Source organism: Megalops cyprinoides, chromosome 9 (genome assembly GCF_013368585.1).
Source record: "Megalops cyprinoides isolate fMegCyp1 chromosome 9, fMegCyp1.pri, whole genome shotgun sequence".
NCBI classification, from domain to species: domain Eukaryota; kingdom Metazoa; phylum Chordata; class Actinopteri; order Elopiformes; family Megalopidae; genus Megalops; species Megalops cyprinoides.
Window position 1 is genome coordinate 4,676,034 of NC_050591.1, and position 22,939 is coordinate 4,698,972.

Genomic DNA, 22,939 nt, shown 5'->3' on the forward strand with positions numbered 1-22,939 from the left:
ATACTCACTTAAATACACAAACATGGTTAAAAAGGGGGAGTTTTCACAGTGTTGCTGCAGTTTATGCAGCAATGGTCTGCTCAAAATTGTGAATGGTCTAGCATATGCACCCGGGGGTATCAGGTGAAAGACAAGTGTGCATGTATGTACCCACGGCTTCAGGGTGCAGTCCAGGGCAGGTGAAAGTCCCCTCCATGTAACTCAATGCCATTTTGAGGGAAAGTACTTAGGGCAGAAGTGAGTGAAAATGCATATTGTGACATAGCCTAATCTGTCTTAGCTAATCACAAAGTAATAAGTGGTGACAGAAATGGTTATCAGTCATCAGCCAATCACAAAGTAGTGACTGAAATGGATGTCAGTCTCCAGCCCCCTGACAGAATGGTGTAGAGCAGAACAGCCTCTTGTCTGTTCCTGCTGTCCCAACACTCCTGGCTTCCCCCCTGCAGACCCTGTCACTCATGGAGTGCTCTGTTCAGCTCTGTTCATCTGTGTAGAGCAGGTTTGGGCACTCAAAGACAAAGAGAGAGGGAAGAAATCATAATATCAATAATTTTTTGTTTACATTATCGTAATACTACTTCTATATTTTTGTATCTACAGGATATTTAAGTATATCCATTTATGTGGAGTCTGTTGTTGGTGTGTGTGTGTGTGTGTGTGTGTGTGTGTGTGTGTGTGTGTGTGTATGTGTGTGTCTGTCTCTATTTGATATGGCCTCAAACTGTGCTTTACACTGCTCTATAGCAGAGAGGTGGCAACACTTCCAGGCTACTGGCAGTGTAAAATGCCCACGCATGCACACATTCATATACACACATGTATGTCCCAGAGTCTGCAGCTGTTTGATGTAGAAGAGGGAAGGGATTATTGCACTGTCTCCCTCCCTCTCTCCTTCCTTCCCTCTTCCTCTCTCAGGGCAGCTCTAACACATGGTGCAGTAATGTTTTCAGGGATGCCACAAATGTGCAAAAACAACAGAGCTGAAATTATTTCCCACCTTGCATTTCTCAGTGGTTGTTCTCAGTGGGCGTGGCAGAAGCGCTTGAGTGGGTGTGGCAGGGGCGTGGTCATTAGTTGTGCACTGTGGACTGATACAAGCGCTCAGTGCTGTGGTGTTTACATGGTTCTAAAATTTGGCCAAACAAAAGGCTCTTTAGAGATGTTAACTAAGTTGTAATTCACCCTGACAAAAACTGAAGCCTTCCCTGTACATTCCGTGGGGATAGGTGAGATGAGGAGCAAGAGAACTTTACCTTTTTCCGAAATTCGTCTGGCATCAAATCTCTTTGAGTTTGTATTTTGACATAACATCATGAACTGTTCTGCGGATTTATCTACTACAAATGGAACGTAAACAATGAACAAGAATAAACACCAAATAAGGATTGCGATCCCAATGAATTAGTATTTTAATCCCTGTTGGCATGAGCGAGTTCAGCGTTATTGTATATGGGCTGCTGGCAAGAAAACCTCTTCACTGGTCAGATTTTCATTCCCAACTCCTCTTGCTTGGCTTTGTAAGTCATTTGTAAAGTCATCTTTATGAATATCACATTGTGTTGTAATACAAGCATCCCCCACTCTGTAGCGGGAGAGTTCTGGGTCATGATTAGTAGGCTACTTTGGCTTATTGTGGAAACACTTCATATACTCAAAATGACAATTGAAATAATTGAAATATTAATAAGAATGGGCTATTAATTCAAATACCATTATGATGAATGTACCATAAGAACAAGAAACTCACAGCATTGTCATTATCAGTTCATTGTCTGTAAGCTCCTGGCTGTGGGTCCTTGCTGTACGTGTTGAGTCATTGTTTAATTCAGTTTTGTCAAAGTTTTTTGCAATTAAATTTGTCAAATAAACAACTAAAATGGAGCTAACGGCCATTAGCCTGGAGTTTATGAGAGATGAGGGGCCAGTGGGAGGTCACTGGCCTGTGCACTTCATTTGTCTCTTTGAAATGCTTTCTGGAATTGTTCCAGTGTTTTCCAAAATTGATTGAAACATGTACCAGTGATTAACTTTGAGGGTGTACAGTAATGTGTCATGACTGTGTTGTGCCCAGCTGTCACTCACTCCTCTCTCTCTCTCTCTCTCTCTCTCTCTCTCTCTCTCTCTCTCTCTGTCTCTCTGCAGGCAGTGCCAGTGAAGCTCTCCCTGGATTCTCTGTTGCAGATGTCCAGCTCACAGGTTCAGGAAACGATGAGGAGATTGGGCTCCAGCTCAGAGGAATGCTCACGGCTTAGTGCTGCCCTCTCCTGTCTGAAGAGCGCCACTGCGTCAGGTCAGTGTTCCCAGCCGTTGACAGGTCCTCCCATAGACTGCTGTGAGGCTGGGAGGAGGGCAGTTAGTGCAGTTGTGCTTCATCTACCCTGGTCCTGGAGGGCAGCACTGCCTGCAGGGCTACTCTACCCAGGTCTTGGAGGGCCACAGTGTCTGCAGGCTACTATATCCTGACGGTGTTGGCTGGTGAAAGACAGCTGATAACTTGTTGGCTCAGGACTGGATCTGTGTAGACCTCAACTCGCATGATTATGTGTGGCTGACATTGGCACTTCATTCCTAATTCTGCCCTGGTCCAGTCTGAGGGAGTTGGTCTGTTATCCTCGATTCATCGGTGTCAAACTGATTCAATTCAGAGCAGTAAAAGCCATGATTTTGTATGATTTGGGACATTTCCCAAATTCACCATGTAGTGTGTGTAGTTTATTATATGTGTGTTTGTGCATTTATGCTTTCTACAATGTGTGTATGTATATAAATAATATGCATTTATAGGGCTTGCCTGATGTGTGTGTGTTTGATTCATATGATCAATGTGTGTGTATGTTTGTGTGACTCCCATGATGTAGTATGTGTTTGTGTAAAGTGTGTGTGATTCATGATGTTTGTGTGTGTTTGCAAGATGTGTGTAACTGGATTGATCTGTGTGTGTTTGTATGATATGTGTAACGTATGTGTGTGTGTGTGCGTGTGTGTGTAACCCATACGGTGTGTGCTCTCTGCAGGTGGGGAGCTGAGAGATGATGGAGTGCCCTGGATCGTAGAGCCCCCCCAACGTGACTCCTCTGGCCTCTCTGATCAGCTGACCTGTTTGGGGAGCCTCCCACGAGCCCCTAGCCCTGCCCCTCCCACCCTGGGCACCTCTTCTGCCCCCTCCACGCCCTGCAACCCCTGCGGCCAGCCCCGGGCCACGTTTGCATCAGCCACGCCCCCCGCCGAATGCCAGGGACCTTACGTCTGTGTCGACGGCCTGACGGACTCCTTTCCGGCCCTCTCCTCCCCCCAGGCCGACCGCGTTCGGGGCCATGTGGCCACACCCCCCGTCACCCCGCCCTCCAAGAGGCACAACCAGTTGAAACCCCCCCGGACGCCGCCGGCCCCGTCCCGCAAGCTGCTCCACCTCCTGCCCAACATCACCCTGACCCGCAGCAAGAGCCACGAGTCGCAGCTGGGCAACCGTATCGAGGAGACCGCCCCCAAGTACGCCACGTTCACATTTACACTCAGGCATTCAGCAGGCTGCCCTTACCCAGAGAGACTTACACAGGAAAACTGTAATAGTATAACTATAACCTGGCCATTCCTACTGTTCCCATGGTGCTGCTTTTACCAGGCAGTTCCAAAATGCCGTGTTACATTCCTCATTTCTGCAGCAAGTACACGGCCAAGGAATCAAATGCAAATGTGTTCGGGATTGAATCTGCAGCCCTTTGGCTGCAAACTTTTTTTTTAGTTTAAGCATGACGACACAGTGTCCCCACTGTAAGCCCAGCTTGTGTCTGCTGTTGTGGTGAGAGTGGTTTAGGAGACTCATGAATAGGGTTGGCCTGTACCACAGCGCAGGTGCTCATCTGCGGAGGTGAGTGGCCTGTACCACAGCGCAGGTGCTCATCTGCGGGGGTGAGTGGCCTGTACCACAGCGCAGGTGCTCATCTGCGGGGGTGAGTGGCCTGTACCACAGCGCAGGTGCTCATCTGCGGGGGTGAGTGGCCTGTACCACAGTGCTGATTCCCTGCTGTTGTCCACAGGTGTGCAAAGAAGAACAAGCTGTTCCTGAATGTGCAGGTCAACGGCAGTGGCAACAGCTATGAGGACCCCACCTCCCGGTCCCCACTGCCCCCCACCCGAAACCCCGCCCCTAGCACCGCCCCCTACACTCTACCAGGCACCCCCACCCTCCTGGAGGAGCATATAACCCTGAAGAGTGAGTTCCTTTGCTTAGCATGCGTTGCAGCCGATCCAGGGCACTGCAACCAGATGCGCATACACATGCAGTCTGATGCTATGTTCACACTGTCAGTCCAAATCCGATTTTTTGCATATCCAATCAGTATCCAGTCTTCCTGACTGTCCGCATTATATATTGCAAGTGATCAGATCCGATCTGTCTGTGTGTCCGGGTGGCAATCTTCATTTTCGGTCTTATCCACATTGGCTGCTATAGTAATGACATTGCGCCCGGAAGTAGGAGTAGTTGACATAAACAAACCAAAATGGAGGGTAATGAAATCGGCTTGCTTATTTACAACATGGCAATGTGGAGCCACGGCGCAAGTTTTATAAAAATAATGAGGCGGCGTCAGAGACGGAGGAGGCGACAATTCTGTCGAACACGTTAGCTCTAGCACTGACGACGACCTAAAACCGCTCATCAATGGCTCCCTCCGCCACCAAACTAGCATGTTTCCTGTACATGTGACGTGAACTTTACGTGGTGTCAAAGGTCACAGATGTAAAAAAAAACACCTGAAATCCGATCATGGCATTCAGACGTAAACGGATTTGCAAAAATGCGATTTGAATCTGATTTCAAGCCACATACAAATGTGGTTTGAAACGGATTTGTAAAAATCGGATCTTGTGTGATTTTTGGCTGTTCAGACTTGCTACATATGATCAGATTCTGATTGGATATGCACATAAATCGAATTTGGACTGACAGTGTGAACATAGCCTTATTGTTGTGTGTTTCTGTGGGTTCTGGTCTGCCTTTCCCTCCTGAGCTCTGCTGTAAGGGCGCTAATGCTGTGTAACGCCTTGGGTAGACTGCAGCTCTTTACAGTCTTAAGACTTGTGTCACTTAACTTACACTTCTAGATGACATTTCTGTGTGTGTGTGTCTGAGTGTGTATCTGTGTGTGTGTATTCAGGTGTGCGTGTGTGTGCGTGCGTGGATGCATGCGTGCCTGCGTGCGTGTGTGTTGGACCAGTGTCCAGTGAGGGTGCAGTCACTGTGTGGCCCTGTGCAGGCCATGGGTGGAGAGTGTACAGCTCCTGACTCTGGCTGTTTGCAGAGAGACTGTCTGTTAATGAGTCACCTCTGAGCACCACCCTGCCACACACTGGGATCTAAGGGCTCAAATGACAACACCATGTCTCCGGGCTCCATGGCAACATCAGCCTTGCAGAATTGCATACGGTCACTGCATGGGGAAAAGGGCAACAGTAAATAGCAAAGCTGTGTGTGCGTGTGCGTGTGCGTGTGCGCGTGCGCGTGCGTGCGTGCATGCATGTGTGTGTGCATGTATGTGTTTGCCCAACCCATATACAGACCTGTATGGCAATTAAATACAAATTACCTCTCCCACAATCAAACTGTCCTCTGTTATATCCACACTACATCTCCAGCCAGGTGTAAATAAATGTGGCAGTGAGTGTCCAAGAGGCTCATTATTTGTCAATCTGCTCTTTGTTCCTGGGAAAACCTTTTTGCTGTGTGTGTAGCAGCAAAAGGAGAAGTGGAATACCCTTGCCATGAACTCTGAAAAGGGAAGCGTTAATCTCACCACTGCATGGTTCATAAATGAACTGTAATCTCTCTCTCCTTCCTTCTTTCTCTCTCTATCTCTCCCTCTTTCTATCCCTCTCTCCAGATAACCTAGCGGTGCACAGGAGTTCTCCACAGATGATCAGGAGGGACATTGGCCTAGCTGTCACTCATAGGTAGGAAAAGATGACCCTTTTCACCTCATTGACTCTTCTGAGAATTCCTTATCAAATTTCGGATTCAAATTCGGATTAGTTTTATTGACATGAGAGAATTTCTGTGGTGATAAAAAATTGGCCATACATGCATGAAGAATGACATAGAAGGCGCGAGAGTACTGATAATACTTTGTTTAAAGGTACTTTTAAATATCTGCATCTGAGGTAACATTCTGCCTCCCTCTCAGGTTTTCCACCAAGTCCTGGCTATCCCAGACATGCCAGGTGTGTCAGAAGAACATGATGTTTGGGGTGAAGTGCAAACATTGCAGGTGAGGGGAGGGGGATGGTACCTGTCTCAAATTCTCTGCTATCATTGGGTGCCTCTCATGTCAGTTCTTGTCCTCTGCCATCTAATTCGTGCTTTTGGTCTTGCAGACTAAAGTGCCATAACAAGTGTACAAAAGAGGCCTCTTCCTGCCGGATCTCTTTCCTCCCCAGTAAGCCTTACCTTACTTCCCATCCTGTTGTGTTGTCTTGAGTGTTGTCTAAACATTCTGTAAAGCATGTCCACCCAAGAGTATCTGAAGGCTAACTGTACTGCTGTCACTGCTTCCTGTTTCCAGTTGCGAAAATCCGCAGGACAGAGTCCGTGCCATCAGACATTAATAACCCTGTGGACCGGCCGCCAGAAGCACCACAGTTTGGCACCTTACCAAAGGCAATAACCAAAAAGGTGGGAGAAACAAAGCACAGACTTCTGTGTGTTTAGGGGTACAGAGCAGCACAGAATACCACAGGACGGGTGCAGAACATTACCGAGTGGTACAGAGCATTACAGAGCAGTAGCGAACAGACCAGTACCGGACAGAACAGTGGCACAGAGCGGTACAGAATAGCATGCACTGGAGCAGTACTGAGTAGGGTAGGGTGGGTTTCATCAGCCAGGGTTGACTCGACTTGCCACTGTAGCACCTTTTAGCAGCTCGTCAGGCTCCTGCAGGTTGGTCAGATTCTGTCAGTGGAGATGCACTTGTCCTTCACTCCACATTTTCCACACTGCAGTGCACTGTGAGACTTCTAGTGTGAAGAAAGCCATTGGCTGCATTTGAGTGAATGGCAGGAGTTCTTTTGTCTCCGCTGATGTTGTTCAGAGAGGCATAGAGAGACGGCACTATTTCAGGAGATGATTCTTCCAGTCGCAGCCTTAAACCCACGTCTTGTTCAAATGTTGGATTGAATGCTAAAGGAGAAATGCATTGCAGTTGGATTGAATTTAGGTGTGTGTGTTTGTGCTTCCTAGGATCACCCCCCAGTGCTGAACCAGCTGGATTCCAGCAGTAACCCCTCCTCTACCACCTCATCCACGCCCTCGTCACCTGCCCCCTCTCAGCAGAGCAACCCCCCCAGTGCCACTCCGCCTCCCAACCCCTCCCCGAAGGGGGCCCGCGATGGCAGGTTCCACTTCCCAGGTGAGAACCCGAGGGCCACATGTGTACTCACTCACACACATACACACTTATGCACGTACACACACAAGTGCTCACTTAGGTTGTGAATTTTAGATTGCATTCTAGTGACTCTAAGGGTTCTTCAGACTCAGTGCTGGGTGCCTGCCCATAGGATAAGTTCATCAAGTGGCACAGTACTGTACTTTGCTATACTAAGTGACTACTGGATCCTGGCCTTTGGACTTTGTACCATTAACAGCACTAACACAGACAGGGAGAGGCTAAGCCAGCTGCCTCTGCCTCTCTAACCTGGTCTCTCTCTCTGTTTGCTTGCTCATTTTACCTTTCTGATCTTAAGCTGCCTGCTACTTTCAGCACCGACAGCAGTTTATCTTCCCTGGTGAGTTCTCTTCTGGGTCTTTGTGCCCCGCCCCCTCACTAGCATTCTCGCTCTCTTGGTATGGGCTGGGCATCTTTCAGTGTCACTTTCAAGTCACAGAGTGCGAAGGGTTCATCTTCAGGGCCGCAACACTCTGTCTGTGTGTGTCTGTGTGTGTGACATTGCAGTGGAGTGTGTGTATCTGTCTGTACTCACAGCACTACCAGTAGATCAGAGTCACCAGCACAGACTCTTGTTTCGTCATCCTGCATGCTGTGCCCTGCATGGTGCGCCCTCCTGTGGACAGAGTGGCACACTGCATCCACTTGGTCTCCTAGCCTGTGTAAATTTGTCTGACTCCATGCTAAGCCAGAACTGTGACTCGAGGATTTGAAAGGTAGTGGGGGTGGAAGCAGTTCTCTGCCTATAAAGAAACGCTGTCTGTGTCTTAAAATTGCTAAAAATCTCCATGTTTTTTCCACACAGATGTGCCCAGCTCACCCCACTGCTCAGCTGGGCCCTCTGAAGGGTCTCATGATGCGGGGTAAGACAGCGCTCTCTCTGCCTTTTAATCGTAGCACATTGAAACCAAGTTTCACTTCTCAAAAATGTGCAGCTGTTCTCATGCTGCTGGGCTCACATGATGGTAACAGCACTGACTGGGTACATTAGTCACACTTTGCTACGGTTCATTGTTACCCATATTGAGGGGGTTTTTTGGGTTCATCCTGGGTTGTGTCTCCACAGCGAGGGGGACCCTGCGGCACATGACCCGAAGTCACAGCTGCTGGGCGATGAGGAAGCTGTGGTGAGTTTTGAGAGCATTTACCAGAATCCCTGTGGAGCTCCACCAGGAAATGGGGCTGAGTTTCATGTGTTAGGGGAAACCCACGGGGCAGGTCGCACCTTCAGACCTGAACCTTCTCATAGGAAACAAGCAATTAATTCCTGAGTCTAGCTGGAAAATGGCCAGTGCTCCTGACCAACTGTGTGCCACTTGTAAATGTTCAGTCTTGCCACTTATACAACCTCCTGTCACATGTTAAATATTCTTGCTGAATAACTAGTTGTAATACTGGGTGTAACTTCCAAAAAACACAGATATTGTATTGTACAAAAGCCCTGTGTGATGACAGAAGTGGGAATTGTGTGATTAAAGTGTTTTTCTCTCTGCAGGAAGAGGTGGAGGAGGATGACGAACACGGAGGGGAGGGGGAGGAGGGTGACGGAGGTGACGGGCGGGGGAAATTGGGCTCGGATGGCGAGGGCGACGGTGACGGCGACGAGCTGGACGACCTCCCCAGCTACCGGGGCGGGCCATGGAAGGGCCCCATCTCGCGCAAGGCCAGCCAGACCAGCGTGTACCTGCAGGAGTGGGACATCCCGTTTGAGCAGCTGGAGCTGGGGGAGCTGATCGGCAAGGGCCGCTGGGGCAAAGTGCACAAGGGCCGCTGGCACGGCGAGGTGGCCGTGCGCCTCCTGGAGATCGACGGCAACAACCAGGACCACCTGAAGCTCTTCAAGAAGGAGGTGATGAACTACCGGCAGACGCGGCACGAGAACGTGGTGCTGTTCATGGGGGCGTGCATGAACCCGCCCCACCTCGCCATCATCACCAGGTGAGCGAGGGAGGGAGTGTGTGTGTGTGCATGAGAATTAGAGCGTGTGCCTTTTTCAGAGAAAGAGAGTATGTACCAGAGGTGGGGGTATGTGCAAGTCACAAGCAAGTCTCAAGTCTTAACCTTCAAGTTTCAAGCAAGTCCAAGTCAATTTTTATGAGTTCAAGCAAGTCAGTTCGAGTCACTGCTTTACGTCTAGCAAGTCGAGTCAAGTCATTGCTTGGGTCAAGCAAGTCACTGTCAAGTCATACAAATGTTTGATGATTTACTAGTGTTTACATATTTAAATAAGTTAAAAGACAGTAGTTATGAACTGCGGATGTTTTATTTTCAACAAAAAATATTGTATTTCTACTCAAAATGTATTGCATCAAGGCCACATACAGCTGAGTGGTTTATAAAATAAAAATATAAAAATAAAGTAAAAAATAAAACTAGTTATCCCGTTATCATAGTTATCCATGAAACTAAATTTGAAGTATTAAGGTGCAATGGTCTCAATATGCCTCAAACATTAAATCAAACCATGAAAAAGTATTAAAACAATTCAAGTATAATGGTTTCTATGCCACCAAATGGCATTCTTCAAACAGGCCTCACTTTTATGGGACATAAACACACCCTTTAACTTAAGTTAAATCCTTCTCTTTTTAGCAACCCCTACAAAAAAAATAAATAAATAATTGAATCACAGAAATTTTACATTTCGTTTTAATCATTTAACAGGTATAAATGACTGCATTGGTGAATCACTAGGCCTACTGTAGGCCAGGAGATGAGGACGTGTTTGAGAGGGAGGGAGATCATAACTAACTTATAAAAATTACAGTTAGATCATTACCATTACGATTAATGTTAAAGTTAACCCTGGGACTGAAGACACCATTGCTAGCACATAACAGCACAGTACTTGGAGATGCATGCAGGTAAGAAAATAATCTAGAATATGCCATTTAACATACTTAAGTCCAATTTTCTGATAATTAAAAAGCATAACCAATTCAAGTCCAACTCTCAACATGCCTAAAATGTTAGGTCTCTGTCACAACTAGCATAACTTGTGACTGGGCAAGACATTAGCATTAACGACTGGACTGACTTCGTCACTTACCTTTCTTTGAGGGATTTGAAGTGTCGAATGAAATTTGACGTGGTGGTGGTTGTGTCGCTTATTTTCACACTGCAGACCTTGCACACTGCTGTTCGTTTTTGTTAGTGTTGTCACATACATAATCTTTCAATCCGTACTTGATTATTCTTGGAGTAGTGCCTTGCATGCTGTCTCTGCTGGTCTGCCTCGTCACTTGATAACGTTAGGTTGCCAGATTTGCGCGCATGCAACAGTAAGCACATACGTGTCACAGGAAAGTAAGTAGCCTACACGTTTCAAAAATCATACGGTTAACTCCTCAATATTTGAGAAACAAAAATATTTATTAAACAAAAGGCAAGACATTTTGAGTCATTTAACTCAAGTCCAAGTCAAGTGTCAAGTCATGAATATCAAGTCAAAGTCAAGTCAAGTCTTTTATGAATATTAGTCAAGCAAATCTCTCCCTAAAATATGCGACTCGAGTCTGACTCGAGTCAAGTCATGTGACTCGAGTCCCCCACCTCTGGTATGTACATGCTTGTATATGTGTGTGTGCATGAGTGCATGCAAGCATGCGCACATGTATGTGTGTGTGCATGGGCACACAGATAGTTCCTGGCTAAAATTGTGTATTTGGCCCTGGATGTAAGGCTGCTTGATGGACTGCCCCCACCACATTGCCTCCTTCTCTCTGATATTACACATCATCTCTGGAGATGCTTGGCTGTCTGTGCCCAGGCAGAGATCATCTTGGATTGTTTGGTACTGGACGTGGCTTTGGAAGCACCTGGCCGACTGCATTCTAAGCCTTGAATTTTCTCTAGTTTCTGTAAAGGACGGACATTGTACTCCGTTGTGAGAGATGCCAAAAACACACTGGACATCAACAAGACCAGGCAGATTGCACAGGAAATTGTGAAGGTACAGTACAGGAACTTACTGGTGTGCTGTCTCAAACATTGCATTATCTCTGACGTCTGACACAACCATGGGTTTCTTTCTCTTTTTTTTTCCTGATCTCAGGGAATGGGCTATCTTCATGCTAAGGACATCGTTCACAAGGATCTCAAGTCCAAGAACGTGTTCTATGACACCAGCAGGGTGGTCATCACAGACTTTGGCCTTTTTGGGATGTCAGGGGTGGTTCAGGAGGGCAGGTGGGTACATGGCAGAGAGCCACCGCCTTTGTTAAAAATGAAAACGCTTTTCAAACATGGATCCATCGGCCAGTAGTTCACACTTGTGTGTGTGTGTGTGTATGTGTCTCCAGGCGGGAGAACGAGCTGAGGCTTCCTCATGGATGGGTGTGTTACTTAGCCCCTGAGATTGTGCAGAGGATGGGCCCAGGAATCGCGGAGGATCGTCTTCCTTTCTCCAAACATGCTGATGTCTACGCATTCGGGTAAGAGCCACACCGCCCTCCTGAAAAGCTCCTCCTGTTTAATCACATCCCAGTCCTCAGGGCCACTGTAGTTTTTCAGAAGGGTTCCATCTTGCTAAAAGGACTGTGCAGGACTGTAACTTTTGCTTATGGGATCCCTTTCTGCTCATGGGAGGGCCCTTTGACAGAGGCACAAAGTGTCTTTATCATGCTTATGGAGGGCAGGCTGGAGACCAGGGGGATGGTGACATTTCTCTCTCCTGTCTCCCAGCACCATCTGGTACGAGCTGCAGGCTCGTGATTGGCCCATCACCAACCAACCAGCAGAGGCCATGATCTGGCAGGTGGGCAGCGGCGAGGGCATCAGGAAGGTCCTGGCAGAGGTCAGCCTGGGAAAGGAAGTGACGGTGAGCATTCCCATGAGGTCAGAGGTCACTCTCTGTACCTTCCTGAGTGTGAGCAATGACTGCTATTAATGTAAATGTCTTGGCCGCTCCTGCAGTGAGATATAAAGTGACAAGTCACAAGCCATAGCTTCCTGTTTTGTGCGTGTGTGGGGAGGGTGTCAATGCAGTGTGTGTGTGTGTGTGTATAATCAAGGTGCATGAGCAAAGACAGCTGTTAAATTGTTGCTAAATGTTGTTGTTAAATGTAAAATTGTTGGCTGCTCATGCAGTGAGACATAATGATACAAGTAAGGCCACCTTAATCCACACAGAGTCTGGTCATCCTCATGGCCATATCCACGCATGCACAGGTTTTACTGTTGGAATAGTAACTCAGTGTACACCCCCCCCCCCTTTCCCCCCACAGGAGATCCTGTCTGCCTGCTGGTCCTATGAGCCCAGTGACCGGCCCTCCTTCACCCATCTCGCAGAAATGCTGGAGAAATTGCCCAAGCTGAACCGAAGGCTGTCCCACCCCGGCCACTTCTGGAAGTCTGCAGAGTATGTATCTTAGCGACACCTGCTTGACCTCTGATCCCCAATACCTCACCCCGACACTCAGGCGCACGGGAGAAGGATACGGTACCTGACTCAAGGAAAAGGGCGTTGGCTGTGTTGTTACAGGGTGGGGCTGGGGCCACAGTGCTGGTGAAGGGTTTCCATTCGAAACACTGTCTCCCAAATGCTCCCACTCTCTGTACACCTGGGGTCCCTCTTCCACTTTCTCAACTTAGAAACAAGATGGCTGACCCCTGGTGGCCATTTTACATGTGAAAGGCTCTATCCATATGCCACCTCCTGTGGGTTTTTAACCACATTCATTTCTGTTCAGAGCACTGATCCAACATTGATGGCTGGGCTGCTGAAAGATTGTGAATTCACCTGGGTACTCAGCTTCACAAACACAGCACCCAAATGTAGGTGATTTGTGATGACAGCTGGCTAAGTAAACAGTCAACCAGCAATATACATCAAAGCTGAGGAGAAAATAGAATGACTGCAAAACAGATTTTTGATTTATTTTATGTGTTTGCGTTTAACTTTGAATCTGTGACAGAATAGCCTGTACTTACACATAAAACTGCTGTGAACCAAACTTTTTTTTTAAAAAAACATGGTTCTCTTTATGACTCTGTCCAGGTGCTGCGACTCTGTATTTTAAGGTTAATGACTCCCTGTGCTGTGACCTGCTATTTTAATGTTGAATGACTCTGTCCCTGTGCTGTGACTTTGTTTGCCTCCATCTTGCTTGAACACCTTGACACCACAGCGTACCTGGGAACTGCTCCCAGGGCTAGCCTTACTCCACCTTTACCTGCTACCTGCATTCTATAACGCTGCACTGCATGGACAGCATTGCCACAGGCTCAGTGTAACCACCACACTGAGCCTGTGGCAAACCTCGTTCACTGAGGGCGTGCGTGGGTGGAAGGGTTTACTGTAACCGTTGTGATGGTTTGTCTTGAAATGTAGTTAGAAATTTAAGTGTTCTGCTTTTCCTGGTAGAGTTGCACAAGACTCAGTGATGAGAATGTAGCACTTCCTTAAGTCCTTAAGTTAAAGGTCAGAGTTTGATAGTGGATACAGTGGGTGCCATATCTCAAAGCCTATTGGGTGATCATGGTCCAAATTCTACCAATTTCTCAAGTGAAATCAGAAAAGCAGTAGCTCCTACTACATTGCCTTGGCTAAGTATGTATCTGTAGGATTGTGTAGCTCTAAGGACAGAATTTAAATGTAAGAAGGAACAAACAAGTGGTTTGAGGTGGCCCTTGGCTCCTTGGCTCTTGCTGATGGGCTGCTAGGCCTACAGGTCTGCCCAGATTCTGAGCTGTGACTCTCTGAGACTGCTTAGATTCTTGGGTCGAGTTTCCGGGCATCATAGGCTGATCCTGACAGAGCATGGATTGGCTGAATTGGGCACAGTGGATGGGGCAGGAGCCGATCAGAGGATTTCAAGATCGGTGAGAATGTGCAGGAATCTGTTCGGCTCGATGCCCTGAAACACGACGCTGGGTCTGCTGTTGTAGCGTCACTAACACAGTCTAACCTTAAGCTGTGTCTCTCTCTTCCCTTCTTCCTGTCTCTGTCTCGTCTGTTCCTGATGCAGGTTGTAGCCGTTGGCACAAGAAGCGTACGCTAAGCAAAATAGACAGACTCTGAGTCTTGCCTTGCATGCTTCTGAAATCCTTAAAAACTCAAAAAAAAGGAAACTGAAAAAGAGCTTGAGGTTTCTGCCTGACAGACAGTCACTGCTCCGCTAATCTACAGCTTCATCTTCCGGCTCTTAACCTGCTTCTGTGGTTTTCATGCACTGAAGAATGTGGATAAAGGGGGAAGGGGGTGGTGGCAGGCCTTAAATTCGACTTCTTGCAAAAGCTTCCCTTCCCCCCTGTTTTTTTACAACTCTTGGCCTTTTGGGTTTTACTTTGTGTTTTATTTATTTTTGTTTTGAGTGGCTGGTTTTAATGTCTGGCCTCTGGTACCTTTGTAGAGATTGTACCTGGAGAGACTGTAGCTGTGTGCTGATGTCTCCTCTGCACTGCTGTTAGGGTCTGGTCACCATATTGAACTCGCTGTGCCCATCAGCGAGGGGGCGGGATCTGGGGCAGGGGAGGACTTGGCTGAAAGGATCCTTCATCTTTCTGTCTTTCACTCTTGCCCTGTCCACTCTCTCCAGAGATTGGTCCACCATTGCCAGGGTGGTTTTTGGTTTGTCTGCCTGTTACTGGCCACACTCAACCAGCTCAGTGGCTGTGTCACATGACCCACCCGCCACAGGCTTGATCCACATGCCCTTTGCATTTAGTGCATTTAGGAGAACACTGATAGAGATCATTTTTTAGGTTTTTCATATATCTGAATGCAGTCTTTGCTCTGTACAAAGAACCCTCAATGAGGAGACACCAGGTGCCCTCCCCAAACCACCTCTGCTATGACCTTTGAACTCTGTTTGAAACTGACAGTCTTATGGAAACCTCTTTTTACCTAGTTCAGTCCAACCACGTGGGTACAAAGAGAAAAAGATGTTCTGATAAATTTGAGATGGGTCTTTTTTTGCTGGGAATTGGAGAAAACTGATGATCACATTGGTTCATTACTGGTTTGAAATGGCATGTTGAGTTCCCTCACTGTCAGGAAGAGGCCTTTTTCTGTCCTCGGGTGGTATCCCTCACACAAATAATCTCTGTCCCTTGCACCACACACACACACACACACACACACACAAAGACACACACACACAAATAATCTCTCACCCCCCCCCCCCCACACACACACACACACACACACACACACCTACACACAGCAGTCAAAAATGTCTCTCATACTTCAGGCAAAAAAGAGTGAACAGTTGCAACTTTACATGGCAGTGTTCAGTAAGTTATTTTTGAAATTTTACCTCTTGTGCGTGCTTGTGTGTTGATGACGTGTATGTGTGTGTTCCCATTTTTGGTGTGTGTGTTCATGTGTAGACGTGTATGCTTATGCGTGTGGCTGACTGTATTGTATTGGGTTAAGGGTTAATTCTGTGAATTTAGGAGCTTTCAGATAAAAAATATCAGCCTGTCTAATATATAAATATATAAATATTGTTTTATTTAATGTACAGCTAACATAATTCTTTTAATAAATGTATAAACATTTTATATTACACTATGTCATAACAGTTTTAATTAGGTACTGCTTCACTGTTGTACAGATCTTTATATTTTTTCCATGTACAAAATGCTATTAAACATAAATTGTACATTTTTAGAATGGGTCTATACTTGTTTTTTTTTACGTCATGTAAGAATTCATATTTTTGTATTGCATGTGAATACCAGTCTATAAACACAGTCCTTGTTTTCATCCTTGAAATAAAATAAAACAAAGCTTCAGTCACATGACAGCATCTGTGTCGTCATTGAAGGATATGCAATTAACTTGACTGGAAACTATTGATTTAGCCATATTGCTGCTATTTCAATATGGTTTGTTAGGCCCAACTGGTCTCATCCACTGGCTAACATTAGAAAACTGCCGGCTTTTACGACGAAAGTAACATATTTATGATAATGTTACACAGTGGTGTTGCAGGCCTTAAGGCGGAAAATGAACGCCCACAGCCCACTCTACTGTCACAATTATAGCTATGTGTGGTGACCTCACCACTCCCTGCCGTTATCTGCTAATGCGCCGCAAGGAAGCTATATCAAATGCAAAAATGAACAATCTCCAAAAATTAATACAAAATATTCCTCAAAGTCTGATGCAAAAGGTTTATTGTACATGGTTCAAAATCACATACAGTAAACTGGGCTGGTCTGCGCGGAGCAGTAGCGTCATCAGTCATAACCCCAAGCAGTCCCCCAAAGCAGTCCCCTAAGTAGTCAGGCAAACAGTCCGGCAAGCAGCAGCCCCAAGCAGTCAGGCAAGCAGTCCCCCCAAGCAGTCAGGCAAGCAGTCCGGCAAGCAGCCCCCCCAAGCAGTCAGCCAAATCCCCAAATGCATCTCCCTTTGCAGACCCCCTCCTTCAGTTTTATAACACACATTCTGTACACTATTTTTCCAAGATCACACCTGTCTAATTAAAAATAATTACCCCGCCTTGGCTGTACACTATTATCTCCAAGACTGCGCATATCTAATCTATAAAAAAATAACTGTCCTTTCTTGACCTGCTCTGCCTTGGCTATACTCCATAAAGAATCCCTGTTTGCGACCCCCATTTTTTAGAGTCCAACTCTTTTATCTTACACTAAGGGTCCATCCTCCGAGCAGCACACGGACAGTGTCCAACTCTCATTAACAGCCCCACAACAGGCCTTACTTGGCATACAGGTATCTCACAGCTGCATACCCCTCCCGCAGTCTCCTGTACTCTCTTGACCCTTCTTTCTAGTTTCTGCTCACAGGCATACAAAGTATAATATGATACATTATTATTTATTTAAGGCCTATAGTGTTAGGTTGTTTAATTAATAGAGTAAATGGCTCATATATCAATAACTTCAGTTAATATATCAATAACTGCAGTTAAAATAAAAAAACCAACATCCACTGGCAACGCCTATAATGTTTGCTGGCAATAATTTATCTCCACCAAGCAACAAACTCAATCGCACCACGCCAAGCTCCGCCCCCCTCCGGCGGGGCGAAAGCGGCAACGCCCACAACCTCCACATGGGGCACACACTTAATCAGAAATTTTCCACAACATACGCAATATTAGGTACCAAGCGTCATATATAATGACACCTGCACATAGCTTTCGGCACACTGGAAAAGATAACTATAAAACAAACAACAAACTGTGATACACCGACTTTATTAAGATGTGTGAGCGCTCCACGAGAGAGAGATGTGTATGTTTGTCATGCCAATAAAGCTCTTTCGAATTGAAATATTTCTCCTCCGGCTAAACGCTCTTCAGTTAGGCTATGTGATCAAAGGTCTGTGAGGAAGTGCTCAAACAATTCGATGCGACCGGATACAAACTTCAAATAGGTAGGCCAGAATTAATTATTCATTAATCAGTCAGTGGCGTTTCTCTCTCTCAGCTCTCTCTCGGTGTGTGTATGCGCGATGAAATCTTGCAGGCGCACCTTGCAGTAGGCCTATTAGAGAAACAAATATGTGAAGTAAAATGGCACTTTTTTAGTTACTTTATAATTTGCTGTCTGCTTAAGAAGAACCAAAGAAATAAAATCACCCGTTACACATATTGAATTGCATAGCATATTCTTTTGCATCGCATCGTATCGCGTTGAATCGCATTGTGTTGAATCAAATCGTGTCGAATCGCATTAGTAGTTGCTTCATATGTATCTTTAATATGTCGGATCGTAGGGTAATATTAGGTGAATGAAAAAAACAGGTTTGAAACAGGTTAAAAAAAGATTTTTTTTACTTTACAGTATCCATCACATTTCTCCAATTGTCACATTTATAAGCTCTACCATCTTTACACTGCCACCATCACTTGCCACAGCTCGCCACTGACAGTGACACAAACCGTGCTGGGATGCACTTTCTCTCAAGTGGCAGCTTCTTATATTCAGTTGTGCATGACGAACACCTCAGCAAAGCAACGGTGTGCTGTACCGTCATACGCAAAGTATACCTGATATTGAAGACACTGCTGCGTTGATTTATCAAATTCCCTGGCCATGGGGCTCCTGAATGACTCAGTCGTTCTGAGTGTAGACTGGGCACTACGGCCTGGGTTCGAACCCGACCGTGTCACTAGCCGACAGTGACCGGTGGAACACATTGGCTTCGTTCCGCCAGGGATAGGGGTGGGTACGTTGGCAGGGACTTCGGTCCCATTAGCAACAGCGACCCCCTGCTGGTCGATCGGGCGCCTGTGGTCCACGTGCCAAAGCTGCATATGAAATGCCTTCCTCCGACTCATCTCTGTGCTAGCTTACCTTATGGACCGCAGCGCGAAAAGAAGCTGAGGAGGGCTTGTCCACGCTCTCCCGGATTGACAATGGGGGTTGTGTAATGGGACCGAACATGACAGATTGGACATTCCAAAATTTTGGAATTTGGCCATTCCAAATTGGGGAGAAAATGGAAAAAAAATCCCTGGCCATGCAAATGTACACGTTATCAAAGAAAGTTCAAATTCTATTTTGCATTTTTCTATTCATTCTTATGTTATATAGTAAGTGATATAAAATAAGCTGTCAGCCAGTCATAAGGGCACACTTTCTTGATGACATTGGCATTGAGGATGTTCCACAGATCAAAATAAAGCTCCTAGACCAGCTGAACCTGATTAAGTGAACCAAATGTCCTTTCACAACATCCATGTCCAGTTAAAATGTCTGATTATCTGCACACACAGTATTAAATGGAATAGTTGCTCTCTAACACAATAATGGCAATGCCTGCATGAAGTGGCACAGTGACCTTAGATAACACTGTTTTGCACTGTATGCGCTGTCAGGAATGCAACTGCTGCTTCCCACGTTGGCCACCAGCTGGCCACATAACTTCCTTTGTACTCTGTCTCATTTGGTTGGTTGGTGTATGTGTCTGTGTACTCTTGCCCAAGCCTGTTTGCATTTCATTAATTATTTCTCATATTATTAATTATCTCAATTAAAAAGGACAGTAAAAACATTGAATTAGTACAATTCTGACAGTCACTTTGATAGTGCTCATCACTTAATGCATTTCATTGAAGTGTTTTACATGGGATAAACTCATATCTAGCTGTTTATTAAACAGTGTAATCCTCAACTTCCTCATCTTCACTTTCCTTTGATTTCCTGCAGTGGGTAACATTTATACACAGCTGCAATATCCAAAAACATAACAAGAGTTTTATTTCAGCAGTCACAGAGGGTCTCAACTCTAGTAGCCTATATTCTCGTGGCAGCACAACTGCTAGTATGCTGTATGAGAAATACTTTCCCCCATGCCTTTAAGGTAGCAAAGCCAGGCTCAGCATCTGGATGAGCTGTCTGCTATAGCAACATTTGACACTGTAAGTGCAATCTGCCAATTGAAGACAGACAGCTGCATACAGTATACTAAAGCAACATATTTTCAATTTTACATGAAATGTACAGAATTTATAACTTGCACCACCTTCTTCCATACCCTGATGAGAAGGCGGAGGTGGCAGTATTGGACCCAGAAAGGAGACACAAGGTCAAGATGCTACAATATGTGCACACTGTTACCTTAGGTAAAAAGGATTGCATGCATAATGTGTGACAGACATGTGAAATGAATGTGCTCGTCTTGCTGTTCAGAGGAGCTGTCCCTGGGTCTGTTTCCCATTATGGCCCCTGCTCTGGCTGGGATGAGGGCCCAGCCCCTCAGCTGGACTCAGGCCCAGAGGCCTCCCTCCACTCATTTTATATTCTGGCTTGTGTCTGCTTGCGAAATTTCTAGAACATATGGGATAGGTTGTACCAGAGATTGCAAATGCCTTAGCCAGAAAAGCTTGCCACTTACCACAATGTTTCTGTCAGGGTTTGTGTCAGTGGTTCCGCTTATAAGTATTCATGAAGCACAGGGGTAGAGACTCTTGTGTCTTCTGAAATAAAATCTATATTTGGGAACAACATAACTTTGCTCTGTAAATATATTAAGATTAGAGCATATCTTTGAAATTTTGTTTAAAAAAAAAAAAAAAAATATATATATATATATATATATATATTACAGCCTGGTCTCAATAATGCAGCAGAAATAACATGATGAGCATGATGAACATGCAAGGCTGAACAATGCAATTCAAGGAGGAATGCAATTCCTGTCAATCATCCTGTTTCAGGTGCCAATGCTACTGCAGTCACAAGGTGTATCACTTCCTCAGGCATACAGGGAAACTAAATTTTGATGGGATCCTGTTCAGCCCTAGATGGACATTTGCAGAATTGTACTCCCTCAGTACCATCCGTAAGTTTAGCAGCTGATAATTACTTTTGAGATGGGTGGGGACATGGAGGTTAAGTTTGTGAAAACAGCTTAAAAGGGGGATTTTTTTTTTTTTTTTGATTGAAGGATAGAGGAATATCGGAAAAAAGACCTGGCAACCCTAGAGGGTAAAAATGTAAAAAAAAAAATAATAAATTTTAAAAAATAAATAAAAATCCTTCACTTAAGCAATTTAATGGATAAACTGATTGTGGTCCCTTTCAATAAGGGTTACGCCTGGAATGACATGCGCGATACGGTTTATGCAAATACACAAAATGAAGTGTAAAAGGTTTTATGAAATTAATACTGAATATAGATTTCTGTTACTGTCCAACCGAGACAGATTATGTGTCATTACGACTGGAAGTGTCCCACTGAGGGACAGTCAGTCAACATGTTTGTTCCGTGCACAGACCAAGCCCTGAAGGCAGGGGTGGAGCCGATGGCTCATTGCAGAGGGGGCGAGGACCTGACTGTGGGCCCTTATACAGCCTGGGCCATGGGCTGTATGGAGATGCAAGACAGATCCAACAAAACAACAAAAATGCATGTTCAGTCAGGCAGATTGGGCCCAAGGTGGGCCCCTTTGTAACTGGAAGAACCGGGGCAGTCGCACCCTCTGCACCTCCCGCTCGCTCCGCCTGTAGGCGATCATAACACAGGACCTTAGGACGACCAGTCACACCTTTTGATTATTACTGCCTCCAACACTTAACACACTAAGCAGTCGTTAACGTACACGGTGAATTGAGGCGACTGCGAGAAGGTGGTAGACTATGATAATTTCTCTGGAGACTTTCAAATGGTTTTATTCCTGTTAAATTGCAACATTGACAAATTCGGTGTATGTCATCTAGTGTGTCATTTCATTTTTTTTTTTATTATAGCGTGGTTGCATTTAGCTAACTAACTAACCGCTGGCCTCGCTTATTTCTAACTAGGTAGCGGCTAGCAACTAGCAGACTAACCGTAGTTACCAACTCAGTGACATTGGTGTAAATGGTGGATCAGATTTTACATGACTTCTTTGAATCAATTTGCTACAAAACATTGAACTAAATCAGAGCATAGACCAAAACCTGCTATTCATTTGGTTCAGATGTTGGGATGCAGAAATCGGTGTCATTAATTACTCTGAAGTTAGAGTGGCTTAGGCCGCAGCCTGCGGGTAGCATGGTTGAGAAGTGGCTGTACTGTTGGCCCACTCTGCTGAAATGGTCAAGAACAGGATTTGATCATGCCTGTTCTTTTGACAGAGCTTGCAAAGGGCGTGAGAGTTTGAAAGAGTAGAAGTGCTCAATTAAGTCTCCTGGGCAGAGTAAGGGTTGATCATGCAGTAGACTAAGGTACTCATCTCCAAGCATCACCCAAATACCGCTGAACAATAAGTAAGCGGCTCTGAAACATTTGATCAGTGCATCATCTTTGCTGGGGTGACAGGAGTTGGAATTTCTTTTACAGCGCACAACAAGGGCAAAATTGACAGGGCATCTACAGGGAGTTTGTCAAAATAATTGCCTGGTATGACAAAGTTCTGGCTGCACATTTTGTTATGGAGTTAGAGACACTAAAGTTATCGTAGCTTCTTTTTTTACATAGTAGATACTTGAAACTACTGATATTTCCTGTCACGCCCAGCTCTCCATTATCCTAATTTACATAGATACTATGGAAATCATTCAAGAATATTTCAGTATCTTTTAATGTTCCAGATGACTGTGACGCTTGGTCAGTGTTTACTTTCGTTGATATAATATTTGCCTTAGGTGTTTTCAAGCCTTAGGCTATATGCAGCATTTGTTTTCATTGGCAGCATTGACAGTTAGACGTTAGCATTCAGTTCAACTGAGACACAGTACACAGGAGCATGAGACAAATGAACTCCAGAAAGCTCCAACTACCCTCAAGTGGTAAACAATTTGAATGCATATTAAATTCAGCTTTCAATTGTTAAAGGGTATCATACAGTTTGTGTTCAAATAAAGAGTTGAATCCTGGATTACTGTTCCTTTGGTTTTCCAGAATACTTTTTCCTGGATGTAAGGATGTTTTTCCATGCCACTGCCACCATTTCACGACGTATGGGAAATGTTTGTGCAAATTAATTTAAGTTGTATTGAACTGTAAGCAACACGTTTGTATTATTTCACATTATACAATTTTGTATTATTTTATTCTGTTGAACAAGTGATTGTAGAACTAAGTAATA

General features: G+C 45.3%; 1 protein-coding gene across 1 annotated transcript in view; it reads left to right on the plus strand.

Moving 5' to 3' along the window:
• Nucleotides 1-13,672, plus strand: part of LOC118783225 (kinase suppressor of Ras 1-like) — a 38,367-nt gene extending 24,695 nt beyond the window's left edge. The window contains exons 3-19 of the mRNA XM_036536984.1: nt 2,146-2,293; nt 3,018-3,492; nt 4,041-4,216; nt 5,886-5,955; nt 6,186-6,269; nt 6,376-6,437; nt 6,564-6,673; nt 7,241-7,409; nt 7,747-7,788; nt 8,254-8,311; nt 8,515-8,575; nt 8,944-9,386; nt 11,304-11,400; nt 11,503-11,636; nt 11,750-11,881; nt 12,132-12,267; nt 12,674-13,672. Of these exons, the coding sequence (XP_036392877.1) occupies nt 2,146-2,293; nt 3,018-3,492; nt 4,041-4,216; nt 5,886-5,955; nt 6,186-6,269; nt 6,376-6,437; nt 6,564-6,673; nt 7,241-7,409; nt 7,747-7,788; nt 8,254-8,311; nt 8,515-8,575; nt 8,944-9,386; nt 11,304-11,400; nt 11,503-11,636; nt 11,750-11,881; nt 12,132-12,267; nt 12,674-12,820 (2,544 nt within the window). The 3' untranslated portion in view covers nt 12,821-13,672. The remainder of the gene's footprint in view (nt 1-2,145; nt 2,294-3,017; nt 3,493-4,040; nt 4,217-5,885; nt 5,956-6,185; nt 6,270-6,375; nt 6,438-6,563; nt 6,674-7,240; nt 7,410-7,746; nt 7,789-8,253; nt 8,312-8,514; nt 8,576-8,943; nt 9,387-11,303; nt 11,401-11,502; nt 11,637-11,749; nt 11,882-12,131; nt 12,268-12,673) is intronic.
• The last annotated feature ends 9,267 nt before the right edge of the window (nt 13,673-22,939 follow it).